This window comes from Frieseomelitta varia, unplaced genomic scaffold (genome assembly GCF_011392965.1).
Source record: "Frieseomelitta varia isolate USP_RPSP 00005682 unplaced genomic scaffold, Fvar_1.2 scaffold_347, whole genome shotgun sequence".
Lineage (NCBI taxonomy): Eukaryota > Metazoa > Arthropoda > Insecta > Hymenoptera > Apidae > Frieseomelitta > Frieseomelitta varia.
This window is the reverse complement of record NW_025110087.1, coordinates 335,368-351,808: the sequence shown is the minus strand read 5'-3', so window position 1 is coordinate 351,808 and position 16,441 is coordinate 335,368. Positions and strand designations below refer to the sequence as shown.

The following is a 16,441-nucleotide window of genomic DNA, read 5'->3' as shown; positions in this document are numbered from 1 at the left end:
ATACATATGTAGAAAATAAGATCGTAAATGCAAAATTTATTGTTTTTAATTTCATTTGCTTTTTATACATATATTAAGAAGATAATAATTGCAACTTACTTTTATGAAATAGTTAAAAATTCTTTTATAATTTATAGTTATGTACATATTTAAATATTTCAATATTAATTACCTCGCAATAAAATGTTCAATGTCAGTTTTTGAAACTGATAATTAAAAAGAAAGAAGTAAAACAAAACAAAAAAGATCAATGTTTAATATAATTATGCAAGACGCGCATTGCAATAGGACATAAAATGCATTTTTCTAAAAACATAACGTATTATTATCTAGGAAATGAAAATATAAAGTTTATACACTGAATGTGTGTGAAATTAGAAATTTGCTAATTTCTTAGTGGCTAAATTACCAGAATGTTTATGAAGCATGTACAAATTCATCTATATTACAACAATAGTAATTACAGATATATATCTACATACAGGCATATTATACTTAGATATATATATATTTTTTTTTAGTAGATATATTACAATTTTCAAAGTGAAGAAGTTGTATAATAAATAACAATTTTATATATCATAAGTTAGATAATTAATCTTCGTCAGTACTTTTCTGATACACAGCGCCAAATTTACTCATATACTTACGTACAAAATCTTTAGCTTTATGTTTAACATTCTCGTTACATTGTAATTCATCAACGCTTTTACAATGTTTCAATTCTTTCGCGAGTACAAAATGTGTAAGCTTAAACAGAAAAAATTAAATTTAATGCTACTGTATAAGACAATAATAATAACAACAACAATAATAATAATAATCCAAAAGCCTTTCTTCTATAAACGTACCTTTCTAGCAAGATGTTTAAAATCTTCCGTATTTGTTATTCTACCTTGTTTACAATCGTTTTTCCTATACGGATTCAAAAAATGTACCATGACGTTTGCCATATTTATTCTAAAAGTATCTTTAATCTTTCTTTCCGACATTGTGGATAAGTCAGACGAGGGTAATTGCAATTTGTTTAAACTATGTCGTGAATGCGATTTAGATTTGTTACTACGTCGATGTCTTCGTATTTTTTCAATGTATTCTTTAAATTTGGCTCTTTCTTTCTGACGCCGTAATTTCTCCTTTATTCCCTTGTGCGTTTTGTGATCCATACGGTCTTCTTCTCGACGTGGCTATAAAATTAGCACAACATGTAATTGTAAATACAATTATAGGTACTAACTGTAAAAGGAAAAAGAAAAGTATAAAATACAACATACGCTGATAATTCTTTCTTGAACCAAACCCTCTCTTCTTTTTTTACTTTCTGACACAAGTGCTGATGAACTTCCGGTTACATTATGAACGGAACTTTTTTTAGCTACATTATGCCTAGAGACATTCAACGGTTTTTCTATCAAAGTGTTGTCTAAATGTAACTCCTCGTTTTTCGATTCTTCGTTATTGTCTTCGTCAATCTCTTCGTCTTCTTCGTTTGACGAGCTAGATTCTTCGCTGGATTCCGAGGTCGACGATGAATCCGGTTGAACTCCTATATGATCTGGCGGAGGAGGTAACCATTGCGATATCCGTTCTTTTACATGATAATAGTAAGTCCTGCCTCTATTATCAGTCGCACTTTTCCATTTTGGTGGTAAGTCTATAGGAGGTACTTCAGGTTGTCTGAACGTTGCAGGAAACTGTTGGTCTGACTGTTTTTCTATGTGCTCGTAAAGAGATTCGGTTTGAAGTGGAACTGATGTTCCACTGGAAACTAAAGTACTCGAAATTGTCGGTAGTTGCCCTTCAGGATATTGCTGATGACAATGGGATAGTAAAGAATAAGATGTTGTACTTTGATTAAATACAGGCGTTTGACTTAACGTGTACACCACTGGAGGTACACCCGAAGGTATGTTACTCGACATTCCAGGTGATATTTCAGAAGAAATTGATGACGGTAGAACATTTTGCGATACTATCCCGGATTGTGTATGACCAGACACTGTCTGTGGTCCACTTACGTATACTGAAGTGCATTGCTGATTTATTTCTCCATCTGTAATAAGATTTTAGATAATAAGATAAGCTATACATTTTTAAAGGAAATCGTTTATTATTATAAAAATCAAATTACTAAATGCAACTATGCAACGTAAATATTTAAAATATATGTATATGAAATAAAACCTTGTGTAGGATACTGTTGCCACTGTCCAATTGTCGGATTGTAAAAGACAGGATATCCCGTTTGTGGATCTACCATAGCCGTGGTATGGGGGTCTATGCCTAATGCTATACATCTAGTTTCATGATCTTGCCACGATTCTTGTTGTTGGCGACGTTGCCGCTCTTCTTCTTCCTTTGCTACTTTCAAAGCAAATAATTGTCGGCGTTCGTATTTTGTCATTCGTGGAATTGGAACTAAGCTACTCCTTTCCTCTATTCTCTTATCTTTTGTTCGAGTGTGCTCAGATTCTGGAGATTCTCGCCCTCGTCTTCTATCTCCACGTTTTTCCATTTCGTTCCTTCCATATCTGTCAGATCTATGCCTAGAAACAATTTATATTTTAATTATTAATTGTATATTATCTGCCAACTTATAAATTTATATACCTGTCATACGATGTTCCCCTTTTTTCTTCTTTTTCTAATTCTTCTCTATAGCCACGATCTAAAAAAAAAAAGAAAAATAGATTACATTAATTTTTATATTGATCTTGTATTATTATAATTATAATTTAAAGTCATTACCTGCTTCTCTCTCATGTTCTTTCATTTGTTCAATCCTTTCTTTTTTCGGTATACGGAAAACTTCTTTTAAATTTGACCACTCAGCTAAAAGACTCAAAGCTAATTCAGGAATAAGATTTTGATCTATATCATCAGATTTTATGTCAGTAATTTCAATATTATTTTCTTGTTTCTCTGTGTCTGCAGTCAATGAGTAAGAGTTTCTCTTTTCATTGCCCTCACAGTTAACTGGTAATTCATCGTTATTTGACTTCAATTTTCCTTGATCATCTTCCGGAGAATCCCCGCTCAAAGAGAAATACAATCGTTTCGACCATTTTTCTACCACATTGTAAATTTTACTATCCATCAACATGGTTTTATTAGGAATTGGAAGTGTATTTAGGGTTTTCAAAACTTCTAGACGGAACTGTTGCGCCTCGTCAGAATCATTAGTGGAAATATCCATAACATAACTCCAAATCAAACGTAAACCGTGATAATCCAAAAATAATCTTCGACATGGCTGTTCCCCGCTTTGTATGAGACGTAAAAGCCGCGTTCTGTGTTCTAATTCTCTGCTACGTACCATTAATCTACTTAATGTTAATGTATGAGCTCTATTTTTCAAGCCACCTGAGCATAGTTTATCTATTTCTTCCTCCAACTGAAATAACATTAATAGCAAATCGAATGGCAGAATAATTAAGAAAATGTTTAAATTAGCAGAAACAATAACTGCATAAATTACTTACATCTTCATCTTCCATATAATCAGTTGGTTTCTTTTCATCTTTCTTCTTCTTCATATCTTTTTCACGTTTTTCTTTCTTTTCAATCTTTTCTTTTTCTTCCTCCGGTGTTTCACCGATCCAACCGCGACAATTGGGTGCTTCACAAAAACACTTCTGTGCCTCTTTGCTAATGCAATTTTGCAATTAAATTTAGCACAATATGTTTTTGTCCAATATCAAAATGGTAATAAAACATATCACCCATCACACTTACCCATAACGTTGAAAATGATAGTCAAATGTAATTTCTTCGCCAGCAGCTATAAATTTTCTATTAAAAAAGCCAATTCTCAATTCACCATTCACTGTCCACTGTACAAATTTCAATTATAAAAATAAATTTCCATATAATCTTGAATTTTATTTCTTCTAGCTGTACTTACCTTTTGAGTTTCAGAATTTGGATCGCAACTGTGATTTATAAATCGAGAAATGTTTCCTTTCATAGTAGCATCTATGATTTGATCAGACTTTAATGCCATAAAATAATAATGTTTATTTTTGTCTTTTGAATATTCTTTTGCTCTGCGTCGAAAATCTTTTGGGTCAACCACTTCACCTACATATTCCATTATAAATTCTCCTCTGGTGTTTAAAAACAACATTTATTAATAAAAAATTCCATTATGTTAGAGTTACGTATTACAAACTTACGCCAATAAATCAACCACAGCTCGTAAACCAAATCCCTTTTTTTCCGTTCTGAATACTTCGCATTTTGCATATTCACAGTTTTGAAATCTTTTATTCGTGCAACGATCACCTACTACACATCGAGGCCCACTAAAAAAAGTGTATAACATATTGTACAAAACATGTTTTTCTACTAATGTTTTACATTTAATTTATAAATCTATAAATGCATAATACGTACCACTCTATCATAAGAAGTCTATTTAGACAATCTTCCCCGCAACCTAATTCGCCCCTTTCAATTTCTTCTTCTGTTAAAAAGCAATCACACACCATTCTCTTTGTTTCTTTATTTGTGTATCTAAAAGATTATTATCATTATTGTTAATATTATTGTTAAGAATTTTGCGAACATCATTTTACTTGCATACCTTTCTGTTAAATATAAATTTTCACGTAAATATTCAAATTGACTTAGTCTTTCTTCCATTTCTCTGTCCTCTATTTCAGGAACCATAGGTAACGCAATTCTTGCACCCACAGTTTTCGGAATTTGCACGATATTATTATTGTTCACAGACGTCGTTACTTCTTTCGTCTGTTCTATATCTGTATTAGATTGAATATTTGTAATTGATGTTAACCCAGATATAGAATCTGAAATATTAATATCTGTTGAAGCTCCACTTGTGAATTTAATAGCTGAATATGATCCAGATTCAGATGTATTCGCTGTTATATTTCCAAATACAACTGCTGATGTAGATACAATTCCTGTATTCGATCCACCCATTTCAAGTTCACTTGATCTTCGCCAACGAGATTTCACTTTAACAGGTTTAGAGGAATCTGAATCATAGCCTGTGGTATTACAAGTTGCTATCAGTGTAAGGGACTCAAACGTATTCACTGTCTTATTGACGTTATTTTCTTTATCTAATTGAGATTCGGGTGGATTATCTATTTTCATTTCTTGAGCAATTGAAACAACGTTATTCGCTATTTTTTCTCTTTCTTGCTGAACATTTGTTTTTGAACTATCTAAATTAGGTTTTGTAACTAATCCACGACCACATGACCTGTAAAACAGTATAATATATAAAATAAAAAATGCTTTAAAATATTTTACAATCGTACGAACGCAGTGTTCTTTTTTTTACTAATGCAATTAGAAAGTTTGTTTATTTTAGTTAATTTGTTTGATAATATATATTTCATATGACGTGTATATTTTCACATTAAAATACATACCTTTGTTTCATTAGACCAATTGATCTAATTCTACTACTTCTCCTTACGCCAGAACTATTTGATCCGCTTTCTGAACCTGTTGTGTCAGTGCTACCACTTCTACTTCTAAATTCAACCTTTTTATCAATATCATTTGTGTTATTATTACATTTTGTATCAAATTCTGTTAATTTACAATTGTTCATAGATAATAGTGTATCGTTGCTATTATCACTGCTACTAGATAATTTTGTATCTTCCCCATCAATTTTGCTGTCCACTTCATTGTCACCATACAGTTCCTCATTAATTTGTTGGAAATTTACTGTTTTTCGTTGATTTCCATTTTTTTTATCTGATAATACTTTTGATTTTAGTAAATGCTGATTTTCACACTCTACCTTGCCGTTACAGGAATCATTATTTAATTCTGTAACAGTTTTTTCTATATTATCAGCAGAGTTGTTCGATTGGTGCAATTGTTCCATTTTATCCAATATTGAAGAACTACTTTCATCATCAATACTCATTGGTATTATCTTCTCAGTATTACCAGCAATTTGTAATGGAGACATTATGTTTTCCATATTGGATAAATCATTAACTAACTTTTCTATTTCTTTTGAAGGTTCACTAATTTGCATAACTGCTAATTTGTTATCTATTTTACAAAACACATTATCTCTAGATAAAGATTCTTGCAACCTTCTTGTATACGCATCTTTATTTGTATATAAGTCTTCTTGATCATTAATTATGTCTTTGCTATGAGTATATGATTTTTCTAAATTAAATGATTTGTCATTTCTGTCGTTAGACGTCATTGGCACATCTATGTATAAGGCTGACATGGAATTCTCCATTTTAGTTTTCTGTAAATTACATGCATCTTTTTCTGTATTGTAGTAACATTCATTATTAGGTGAGTTTCTTGAATCAGATTCTACTAACATCGATTCCGTACCATTCTCATTCTGTATCACAGTATATTCTACAAAATTTTTTGTTTCTAAAGCAGGTTTGTTTACAACTAACACTTCTGTTACTACTACATTATCATTTTGTTTTAAATTGTAATCACTATTTTTAACTTCTTCTTTACCCTCCATCTCCTCACATATTATAGTTTCTTCTATTACATCTTCTGGCCATATTTCAGTTTCGGCAGAATCAGATTCAGTTACAATTTCTTTATTAGGATTACCAACAACTACTTGCTGAACATCTTCAGGGCTGAGTTTATCAGACTGATTGACTATAATGTCTACTCCATCTTGACTATCACTTTCACTAGCATCCTTTTTATACAGAGATGTCGTGGAATACGAACATTCTTCGTTGATTACAAGTACATTGCTATTAGAAACGTTTTTATGCCTATTATGCTTCCTTAAAGAATTTTGACTCTTTTTTGGAAGCACGTGGTTTTGATATTCAGCGGTACTTTTACTATCTTCCGAGTCGTTTGAGTAAGTTATTTGTAAAACATCTCCATTAACTTTTTTTTCTTCTAATTGTTTCTTGGCTATTTGTCTACTAGATTTTCGTACAGGTACATACTTAAGCGATGTCTTTACAGATGATTTCATTTCACTTTTACGCCTGCGTGCCATTTTGAGTCCATGTACTCTTCTAATCTGGAATATATACGAGGAAGAAAATTGAAAGCAATTTATCCAAAAATGTAATGTTCACAATTGTGTACTTATTGAAATACAAAATATAATTATTGTATAATTATATACAATATTTACAATTATTGTATAATTATATACAATAATTATATATGCTACATACTATGTGGTTTTACATATAAAATATTACTAAGACAATATCATTTAATTGCGTTGACTATACTGTATTACTTTTTGTACAAAATAATGTTTTCATCATTTAAACAGTTTTGAAATCAAAACTGAATATATCGTTACGAAGAAACGTCGCCATTTGTCTTATTACAGTCTTTTATTTTATATAAACTCAATTTTAGTGCAATTACAAACATTTTCAAATGTAATAAATGGTAAGTTTAAAATTTTATCACTCAATTACGTTTATATAATAAATAATAAATGAAAAAAATTCATTAACGAGGTTACATGTTCCCTTTCTTTTTCTTTCTTTCATCTTTGAACGACATCGTACTCTCAAGAAATACATGTACGGCGATCGTTCAAAAACTGAATACTTGCAACAAAGATGTACACCATTTGAGTACTACAATCAAAATGGATCATTCACAGCTCTCACGAGAGTCAAAAATCTTGATTTGTAGATCGACATCAATCTATTGCTCTCTGTTCTAGCAACTAGCAACTTAAATTTCCAATGTGTTTTCTCAAGCGCTGCATGCTCTGGACGATTGTAAAAATAGTACTCGCCAAAAATTAAATAAACGTTGCACCTCATCGTCAAGGTATGAAATCCGCTCTTGCAATATCGAAATTAAACAAAATAGATCACTAGGTACTTACCATACGTTTCTAAAATTGCATATCGTGACCGAATTGCAATCATTGTTCAATATATCTTATTGGTATTTTTTTAGAAACACACATATTTTTTTTCTTTTTCTTTTACAACCATTGGACTTCCTCTGTAAGCATAAATGCGGCAGTTTTACGACAAATCATTGCATATATCGATCAAATAAATCTTCGTGACGATGATCTCGAGTGTCGTCGGGAAATGCCTGAATATTAGAGAATTATGCGCTACACGCATTGATAGATGTTTGCCAGTTAACATAGATATCTTTCCTCTGTCCTCTTTCACTTGTTTTCACTTCAAGATGCGATTATTCTCACTTCATAATCATCACCGTTGCTATAAATGAAACTATGACTGTTGCCTCGGCAAATAGTTTCAGAGTTGGTTCGTAATTTATTTAGGCAAACGTTGATTACCTAAATGAATTCATCACTATGAAGAGTAAAGGATATGTGATACTTGAATGATAAAGTGTATATCTCAGGGCATGTACGTAGTCACCACTGAATATTGCTTGTTTGTAACAATACCGACTGTACAAGATACAAGGCTGACGCTTTAGTAACTTCCACTAGGCATATTTTTCCTCTTTGAAGAAATTATATTTCCCTAGATTTATATTATATTATAATATAATATAAATATAAATTTATATTATACTAATATCAATTGGTTTTAAGACATCATTATCACTATTTCCCATCAAAATAATTGGTGAATCATATAATAATTTCCAATTTGGATTGTCATTGTTATATTTCTCATGATAAAACAATAACTTTTCAATTGAGATCTCTGCCCAAGGGGCAATGATTTGTGCATTTTGATATTTAACTATTACTTATAATAATATACTTATATTAATATTACTTATAATAATATACTTATATTAATATTACTTATAATAATATATAATAATAATAATATTAAAAAATATGCAATCGCAATTAGAAAAATTTCAGCTTCTGCTGCTTCAAATGGATTTGTATATAAGTGAACCAGAACTTTATATAAATATTCTGAAACTGGTATTAACAAAACAACAATAAAACAAATAATATAACTGTTAACATTTCAATTGTATCTAATATTTCTAAACGTTTTATAAAATATAAATAAAACAAACATATTAAATAAATATACAAATATAAATTTCAGAAATTTATATTTTCAATTCATAAAGCAAACTTCCTCTCCCAATAGCTCTTCTAAAATATCCTCTGATGAATATTCGAATGTCATCGAAACAATTTCATTAACATTAATATTAGCAATGTAATTTGCTAATTTACATTACAAAATTCTGTTACCAACTTCGTTTGTACGAATTAATAAAATTTGACCTTCGTTTCACTTCACGTTTGAATTATACGCGCGAAAATTTCATAGCAAAGATCGAGGTATGTACACGTCGAGATTTTGAATTGTATGTACAGTTACAAAAGTCACTAGCGATATTCCGTTGATTGGTCGAATCTGAGAATGGCCGTTCCTACCATTTTAAATTCGAGTTAAGGAACATTTTATCCCAGATCTATTCGAACAACAGATAACATTATTTGAATAAAATATGTCCATTAATGTTACCGTCAATGGAAATCGTTTGAATATACGTAGAGGAAGAATGGTATTATCCGACTTAGATCAAATTAAGAAAAACGAGCGTGATCGTCGACGCAGGTTACGACTGGAGCAGGTATACATACATGCTACAAGTTACATGATAGTCGAAAGACAAATTAAAAATACGCAAGTATAATAACAATGAGACCCAAAGGAACAATCTTGGTTCACTGATTGTATTGATTATCAATACAATCAAGCAGATATATCGTGTGCGTAGCTCATTCAAAATTATATTACAAAATTAAATAATTAAGAAAAAGAAACAATACTTTAATCCCTGATGTCTCTCCAGATCTCATCCATTGTATTTTTATTGTCTTAACAGACTTTTAAATGATTTTATATTTCTGCAGTGTTTTTTACAAAATTTGGGTATTGAGCAAATGTACTCTGTACATTTTGTAATGTCTTGTATCATTTTTGTCTTGAAGTGTGTTTCATAAATTTCTAATTGATGTAAGCATGAAATATTAAATGTATAACATTGTATTAAGCAACATTATAGTAACTATTTTATTGTATTGAAAGTAGATAAAGTATTAATGATAGAAAGGCCAAGAGAATCACTTAAGGAATTTGCACAGGTGCGACAACAATCAAAAGAAATATCAGATAGACTTTTAAAACGTACGAAATGCATAGCCAAAGAGGAACTTAAAAAGCTTGAGAATAATGACAAGTTGAGCCTGAAGCAGATATACAATGGAAAAATTATGGAAGTTCAACAAAAGTATCAAGAGGATATGGCAGATATTGGCCAAGCACATATATCTGCTGCATTAGAACCTGACCATGATGCACTAATAGATGAGCAACACAGAAAGAATCAATTAGCGGCACTGAAAAGAGGAAAAGAAGCAATGAAGCAAATTAAAAATACTCAGCAGGTATACCTCATTTTCATTGTGTTGTGATTTTCTTTAAATTGTGAAGAATTGTTACAAATACTTTTGTAACAATAATTAGAATAAAATTTATGAAAGATTAAAGATTGTTAGAATAAAATTTATGAAAGATTAAGTAACATCTATGTAGAAGGAAGCTGCACAACAGCAACATCAAGAAAGGCTGCATCTAGTGAGAGAAATGGAGGATCTCAGATCTACAATGATAGCAAATCTTTCCAAGAAAACAGTACCTGAAGAGGACACTATATGTATTTCTATTCAAAATGAAATTGATGAAGGTAACAAACAGCAAAAAGCTACTAAAAAGAAGACAAAGAAACGCGTTTCTAAAAAATCACCTGGAAAAGTAAAAACCAATATAAAAGTACGCTATTTTTGTACAATTGACATTGAATTCGTCAGTAAATTCATGCATATGTAAGTTGAAATTTCTTTTGTAGATTGTAGAAAATGATTTTAAAATGCGTTCTCCAGTTAAGTCTCCAGTTAAATCTCCAGGAAAGTCTAAACCAAAAACAGTGGAAGAAATTCCAGAAAATGATTCAGTTCTAGAACAACAATCCACTCCAAATTCAGTTATAGAACTATTGCCTAAACAAACTGTGCATACAACTGAATCTGAGTTCAATAGTAAAAACTCTAAGAAAGAAACGACAAGTATTCCAGCAAAAGATAAAACAACGAGGTATGTATTCAGACTCTAAGCTTCAAAAAAAATGGGACTTTTTAACAAATGTTTTTGGATGTTCAAGATATAATCCAAATGATTATGTACAAACGACCTCGGACTCTATTAACAGTGATAGCCCTAATTCATTTAGTGACGACTCGTCATATTTTTCTGATAGCAGTGAACAATATATAAATAAAGAAATAAAGACACCGAAATATATTAAATGTCCAGCTACTGATAAAGTACAATTATACGATCATAAAAAGCATCATAGTAACGTGTACGATCAACCAGCTGGCGTAGTTGAAAAAATCCATACGTGGGATGAGGTTTGTAATAAATAATAGTATCCAAATAATTTTCATTTTCATATCGAAGTTGTCTCTATAGCCAAGTGCAATGGATTTGGCTCAAGTAATTGAACGGGCACAAACTGCCGAGACACGTGTACTAGAAGATCGTCAAAAGAACGCAAAGAAACGCGGAGAGGATGCTGTATTAAGAGAGAAAGTGCGTCGGGATTATCGGACATTGATGCAGAATCTGAGTCAACTTACGAGCGACGAGCGTAAATTGAAAGCCAGTAAAGTGGAACATTACCCGGTAATTCGTTTTAATTTTCCCAATTTTATCATATATTTTTCGTTAATTATAACGCTTCTTTTACGTAGAGAGACACATACGTGCAAGAGGAACGGAGAAAAATTTTGAGGGAGCAGCACAAGACGAAGTTAAATCGTGCATTAAAAACGCTGTTAGATGATGAATCTTTAAATGTGTGCGAGGAACAACGCGCATATCCTGTAGAAAGACCAATTACCCTTGCACCAAGGGAACGCAACAAAAATATGGATGACTATGCTGATTGGGAAGGACCTTGTTGTTGCCTCAGCCAACCTACAGAACCCAGAAAAACTTCGCAAAATAAATGCGAGGAGGATGGAGCTTCGCATGAGGAAGATGGAGCTTCGCGCGAGGAACAAATATTAGATATGTTGAAAAAAGTTGAAAGACAGAAACGGCTGTTGTTACAAGAATTCGGGGCGGATTTGCCAAATGATATCTTCAATGCATCTGTAAAATCCTTGTTTGAGAGAGATAAATCCGTTCAGACTCAATTACCTGCCCAAGACGTTCAAGAGCCTTTGTCGCCAGAGATTAAAGTAATAAATGCATCTTTCGACGAGAAAAATAAAAAAGATAAGGCAAAGGAAAGAAACGACACGCCTGCGAAAAAAGTAGAAATTGCTGTGCAAACTGCGACGGAAGATAAAGTTCAAGATAAAGGTACGCAAGTGGAATTGGCACCGCGGAAGGAATCTGTTACTGACGATGTTGAAACGATCGCCAAACATTATCCAATCGAGCCAAAAATTACGATTATTAGACAAGAAGAAGATAGTAGCGAATCGAGAAGTTCTGAAACAATGAACGAAGTTACCGACGACGAAGAAAGCCCGGAGGTAACGCTTAAAAAGAAGAAATATGTCACGAAAACAAAAATGTGTCACAAATCATGTTTGACTCGTCCGTGCAAACCTTCGTCTCCCACGAAGAAATATCCGAAATTTTTCCCGAAAAAGAACGCTTGTACGGAAGATGTACCGCCTAGCAAGGAGGTTGAAACGTGCACGGATAAGAAGCCACCACCGGTTGCAGAAATTGCTATAGATGTTAGCACGCAAAGCACTCAGGTTTATTCAACGGGTACTCAAGAACAGTCAGCTACGAGCAAGCAACAATGGACTCAATCCAGGTCGAGAAGAATTCAAATAAAAGACATTTCGGATACGTCAACTTCGTTCGCTAGTCCACCACCAGTAAAACCCAAAGACATACTCGAAGCTTTGAGCAATAACCTCACTATTCTTGAACTATTGGATTCTCCAGTGAGTGAAACTATAAGGCGCCTGAGGAGAGACGTTAGTCCAGTGTCAACACCAGAAACCCCGTCGCCGCGTACCATGAGAATGCCTTCAAATATACCTGATTTGGAGAGAATTAAAAAATTGCTCAGATATTCATCCATAGATGTTCAAACGGACAATAATAATACGTCGTCGTCTACTAGAAATGATTATTCAACGTCGATAGATACGTCTCAATGTCAGCAAACTGATCACCCGTTGTCGAGAAGGAATAACGATCTACATTCGAAAGTTCCACCTTCCTTGGGATTTTGTATATGCAATAACCCAGAATGCGAACAAATGCACGCTAAATTTGATGAAATTCGTAGCTACGCGTTGAAAAATTGCCCGCAAATATTACAAAAGTACGAGGATCTCCAAACTATTTGCGCAGAGAGGATAATCTCCTTGACGAATCTTATTGAAAAAGTTCGAAATGAACAAAGAGGTATGTTAGTTTCATTAAACGAGGTTTAATTAATAATTAATTAAGGATAATTATGTGATTATCGTTTCAGGTATGGAACTGTCTATGATCGATTCACACGATGAAACCAGTTTGATGCAATTACCAGAGCCACGACTGAAAACCGCCGATCTGGAAAATGTCCACCGACTCATAGAAAACATAGAGGCAATTCACAATCAGCTTGCAAGGACGCTGATCGAATCTCAGAAGATCATCAGGAGCAAGGCAATTCCCAGAGAGGAATCTGATCAAGTTAAAGAAACAGAAATAGCAACTCCAACGATTGACGACAACGCGATTTACTCTACTGAACAGAGGATAGAAGAAGTGAAAAGAGAGAAAGCTAAGCCTAAAATTATAAATGAGGAAAAGGTGAACATTCAGTTAAGTAAATTCCGAGTAAAACCACCGGAATTTACGTCGACGCCGAAACACGATACCGACTTGACGAGATACTACGAAGAAGGATTAATAGAAAGAATATCGAAAGAAATATTGGAACAGAGCAAAGGTCTTAACAATAATTTCATTACGTCAAAGGATATTTCATCTATCAAGCATTCGATACAGACTTCAACAGACAACAACGATTTTAAAAATATTTCCAAAATAGAGATGACTGGTACAACTACGACGAGACAGCCTAATAAAGAGGTAATTTATTCTTTTACGTTAGTAATAATAGAAACTAAATAGAAATAACACTTAAATAGAATACTATACAAACATATACATATTACTAACGTGAATAGAGTCTAGTAACAAATTATAGAAAACTGGAAACGGAGAATATAAATCTTGTCATGTTTCACTAGAGATATATGAGTAATTATTTATTTGCTTTTTCAGGCAAAAAGAACTAAAGATTTTGTTCCATCGTTGACCGACGCTTCAAAAGTATCGAAAGCCGTAGATAACTCGATGCATTCCAACGGGAGGAGTAAGCCACCAGTGAGTTTGCTTAGTGGGCCGTATAGGTAAAATTTTATTTTTAATGTTTTTTAATGTTTTTGCAATTCAGTCTGACTCCAACACTTTCGAGCATAACGATCATAAATAAAATATTTGCTCCCAGGCCGGAAATTGAATCATCGGGTCACGAATTGTCGACGATAATCGAATTCGACACGCCGGACACTGTGAATAAGAGCCAAAGTAACGTTAAAAGCCCGCTGTCAGCAAGAAAAGTCGCCGAGAAATCTACCGCTATAGTGAAGCCGTCGGAACACGTTTCTCCTTCACTTAATCTACGTAACAAACAACAGTCGGAAAGATTGCGCAACTCCTCGGCCGCAAGGTCGCCGTTAAAAGAGTTAGTAAAAGAGACCTCGATATTTCTCGACTCGCCTAAAACGTCCAAAAATATAGGAGGTCAGAGTTCGACGGGAAGTAAAGAGGAGGAGGGGAAGAAGGAGGAGGCTGTTCAAGAGACGAGCGACAAAAAATTACAGTGTGACACAGACAACCGAGGATCGCCGGAGACTGAGGAACAGCAGCTTTTTCGTCCTGACGCCGACACGAGCAAGGAGTGTAAAGACAATGGTGACAAAATCACGTCCACAAGCTCGAACAGCTTCTCCGAGTTGTCAGGTGTCTCGCAGATAGCGAGTACACCGTCCTCTACCGTGTTGAAGTACGCGTCGTCCCCGGAGGAGATGGAGATTGCTCTTAAGAAACTTGGTCTAGGTTGGGCGATCACCACGCTGAAGAAGACGCGCGAGGCGAGCGCTCTGAGTTCGTCGTCGAACTCCGACGTGACGCCGATGAACACCGCCAAGAGGATATCGCCTGTTAAGAAGCAACTGGACGGCAACTACGGACTGCCGGACTTCAGCGACGTGTCCTCGATATCCATCAAAGAGGCCAGCAAAAGCACGGAGCAAGCGGTTCTCCTGAAGGGTAGAACGTCCACGCCGAAGCTGCAAGATTCGAATTCGAACAGCGAGAGGACGAACACCAGCAATACGAACGTGTCCGAGAATTTTCAAAAGCCCGACGACGGTTTGATCATTCCTAACATATCTCTCATGAAGACGAAATCCAGCATTAAAAGATTGGAAAACCCACGCTGACGCGTTTTGTAATTTATACTGGAATTTATTTTGTTACAAATAATCTGAAAATACACGAGAAATCGACGAAAATTGCATTCGCGTGCAATTGATATTTTTATATCTTGTTTTCGGTATTCTTGCGGCTTTATTTTTAGCATGTAAGCGCAAACGCAAAATTAAATAGGATTAACGTTAAGATTGAAATATTGGTGACTTAAATGGTGAGAACGAGGCGTTGATGTTATGTTTTTATTGTTTATAAGGATGGAGGGACAATACAGCATTCTGTTTAAAAAAAAAAAAAATAGTAATGTAAGATTTATTTTCTTTACCCTCTTATTTATGAATTAATTCTGCTTCAATTCGACTCTACTTCAATTTCTTTCGCGTGTTTTCATACCTCAAAATATTTAAATGATATTTTCTTCGTTACATGTTTCGTCACCGCGGATATTATTTAATTTTTCATTCTACAATTTCATTTTCTTCGTTTCTCCTTGAGAATTTTCAATTTATTATGTTTACATACAAGAAGATTTCGCAAGATAGCAACAGCGATTAGTTTCGTTGTTTAAATATTATTTTGAATTTTAATATGATTTAAATATTCGCGCCAATTTTTCGATCTGTTGAAAAGAATTTGTAAATTTTTATACACGCATTTTACGGGTCAAGTGAAGTATAGGAAGAAAGCTGAGGATTCAATTTTGATGATACAATCGCAAAAGTTTGCAAATTAATCCGTTTAATTAGTTTTTTTTGCAAATGAAAATTTGTTCAATTTATGGACACTGAAATGCTAGCGCCGCGTAGCGGTGAAACAGAGGAACTAATCGCTATTGTTGTCTTTGTTACACACTATCTCTTTCCTTGTCTATCACGATATATATGTTTGTCCTTGTCGCACAGTAGTGCGTTCCTTGTCTA

The 16,441-nt window shown here is 33.5% G+C and overlaps 2 protein-coding genes across 5 annotated transcripts; one reads left to right on the top strand and one right to left on the bottom strand.

The window, feature by feature from the left end:
* Positions 1–420: 420 nt before the first annotated feature.
* On the bottom strand, positions 421–8,437 carry LOC122530569 (histone-lysine N-methyltransferase SETD2). 2 transcript variants are annotated; one of them, XM_043657640.1, is made up of 15 exons: positions 8,291–8,437; positions 7,859–8,210; positions 5,406–7,021; positions 4,586–5,233; positions 4,396–4,515; positions 4,176–4,304; positions 3,905–4,106; positions 3,736–3,833; positions 3,483–3,648; positions 2,749–3,394; positions 2,611–2,668; positions 2,185–2,546; positions 1,275–2,053; positions 852–1,187; positions 421–750 (listed from the first exon to the last, which is right to left on the bottom strand). In XM_043657640.1, exons 2-15 carry the CDS (start codon positions 7,859–7,861, stop codon positions 595–597), a joined length of 5,319 nt encoding a protein of 1,772 aa, XP_043513575.1. In that variant the 5' UTR covers positions 7,862–8,210; positions 8,291–8,437; the 3' UTR covers positions 421–594. The 2 variants fall into 2 exon arrangements, with proteins under 2 accessions (XP_043513575.1, XP_043513574.1); XM_043657639.1 differs by having other exon boundaries at positions 7,859–8,431.
* Positions 8,438–9,325: 888 nt separating this feature from the next.
* On the top strand, positions 9,326–15,609 carry LOC122530580. 3 transcript variants are annotated; one of them, XM_043657663.1, is made up of 10 exons: positions 9,326–9,570; positions 10,085–10,387; positions 10,536–10,772; positions 10,849–11,093; positions 11,161–11,410; positions 11,472–11,684; positions 11,753–13,439; positions 13,510–14,114; positions 14,310–14,437; positions 14,536–15,609. In XM_043657663.1, the coding sequence occupies exons 1-10, from the start codon at positions 9,445–9,447 to the stop codon at positions 15,530–15,532; spliced, it is 4,791 nt and encodes a 1,596-aa protein (XP_043513598.1). In that variant the 5' UTR covers positions 9,326–9,444; the 3' UTR covers positions 15,533–15,609. The 3 variants fall into 3 exon arrangements, with proteins under 3 accessions (XP_043513598.1, XP_043513600.1, XP_043513599.1); XM_043657665.1 differs by having other exon boundaries at positions 9,448–9,570; positions 10,032–10,387; XM_043657664.1 differs by lacking the exon at positions 9,326–9,570 and adding an exon at positions 9,880–9,956 and having other exon boundaries at positions 10,032–10,387.
* Positions 15,610–16,441: the final 832 nt, after the last annotated feature.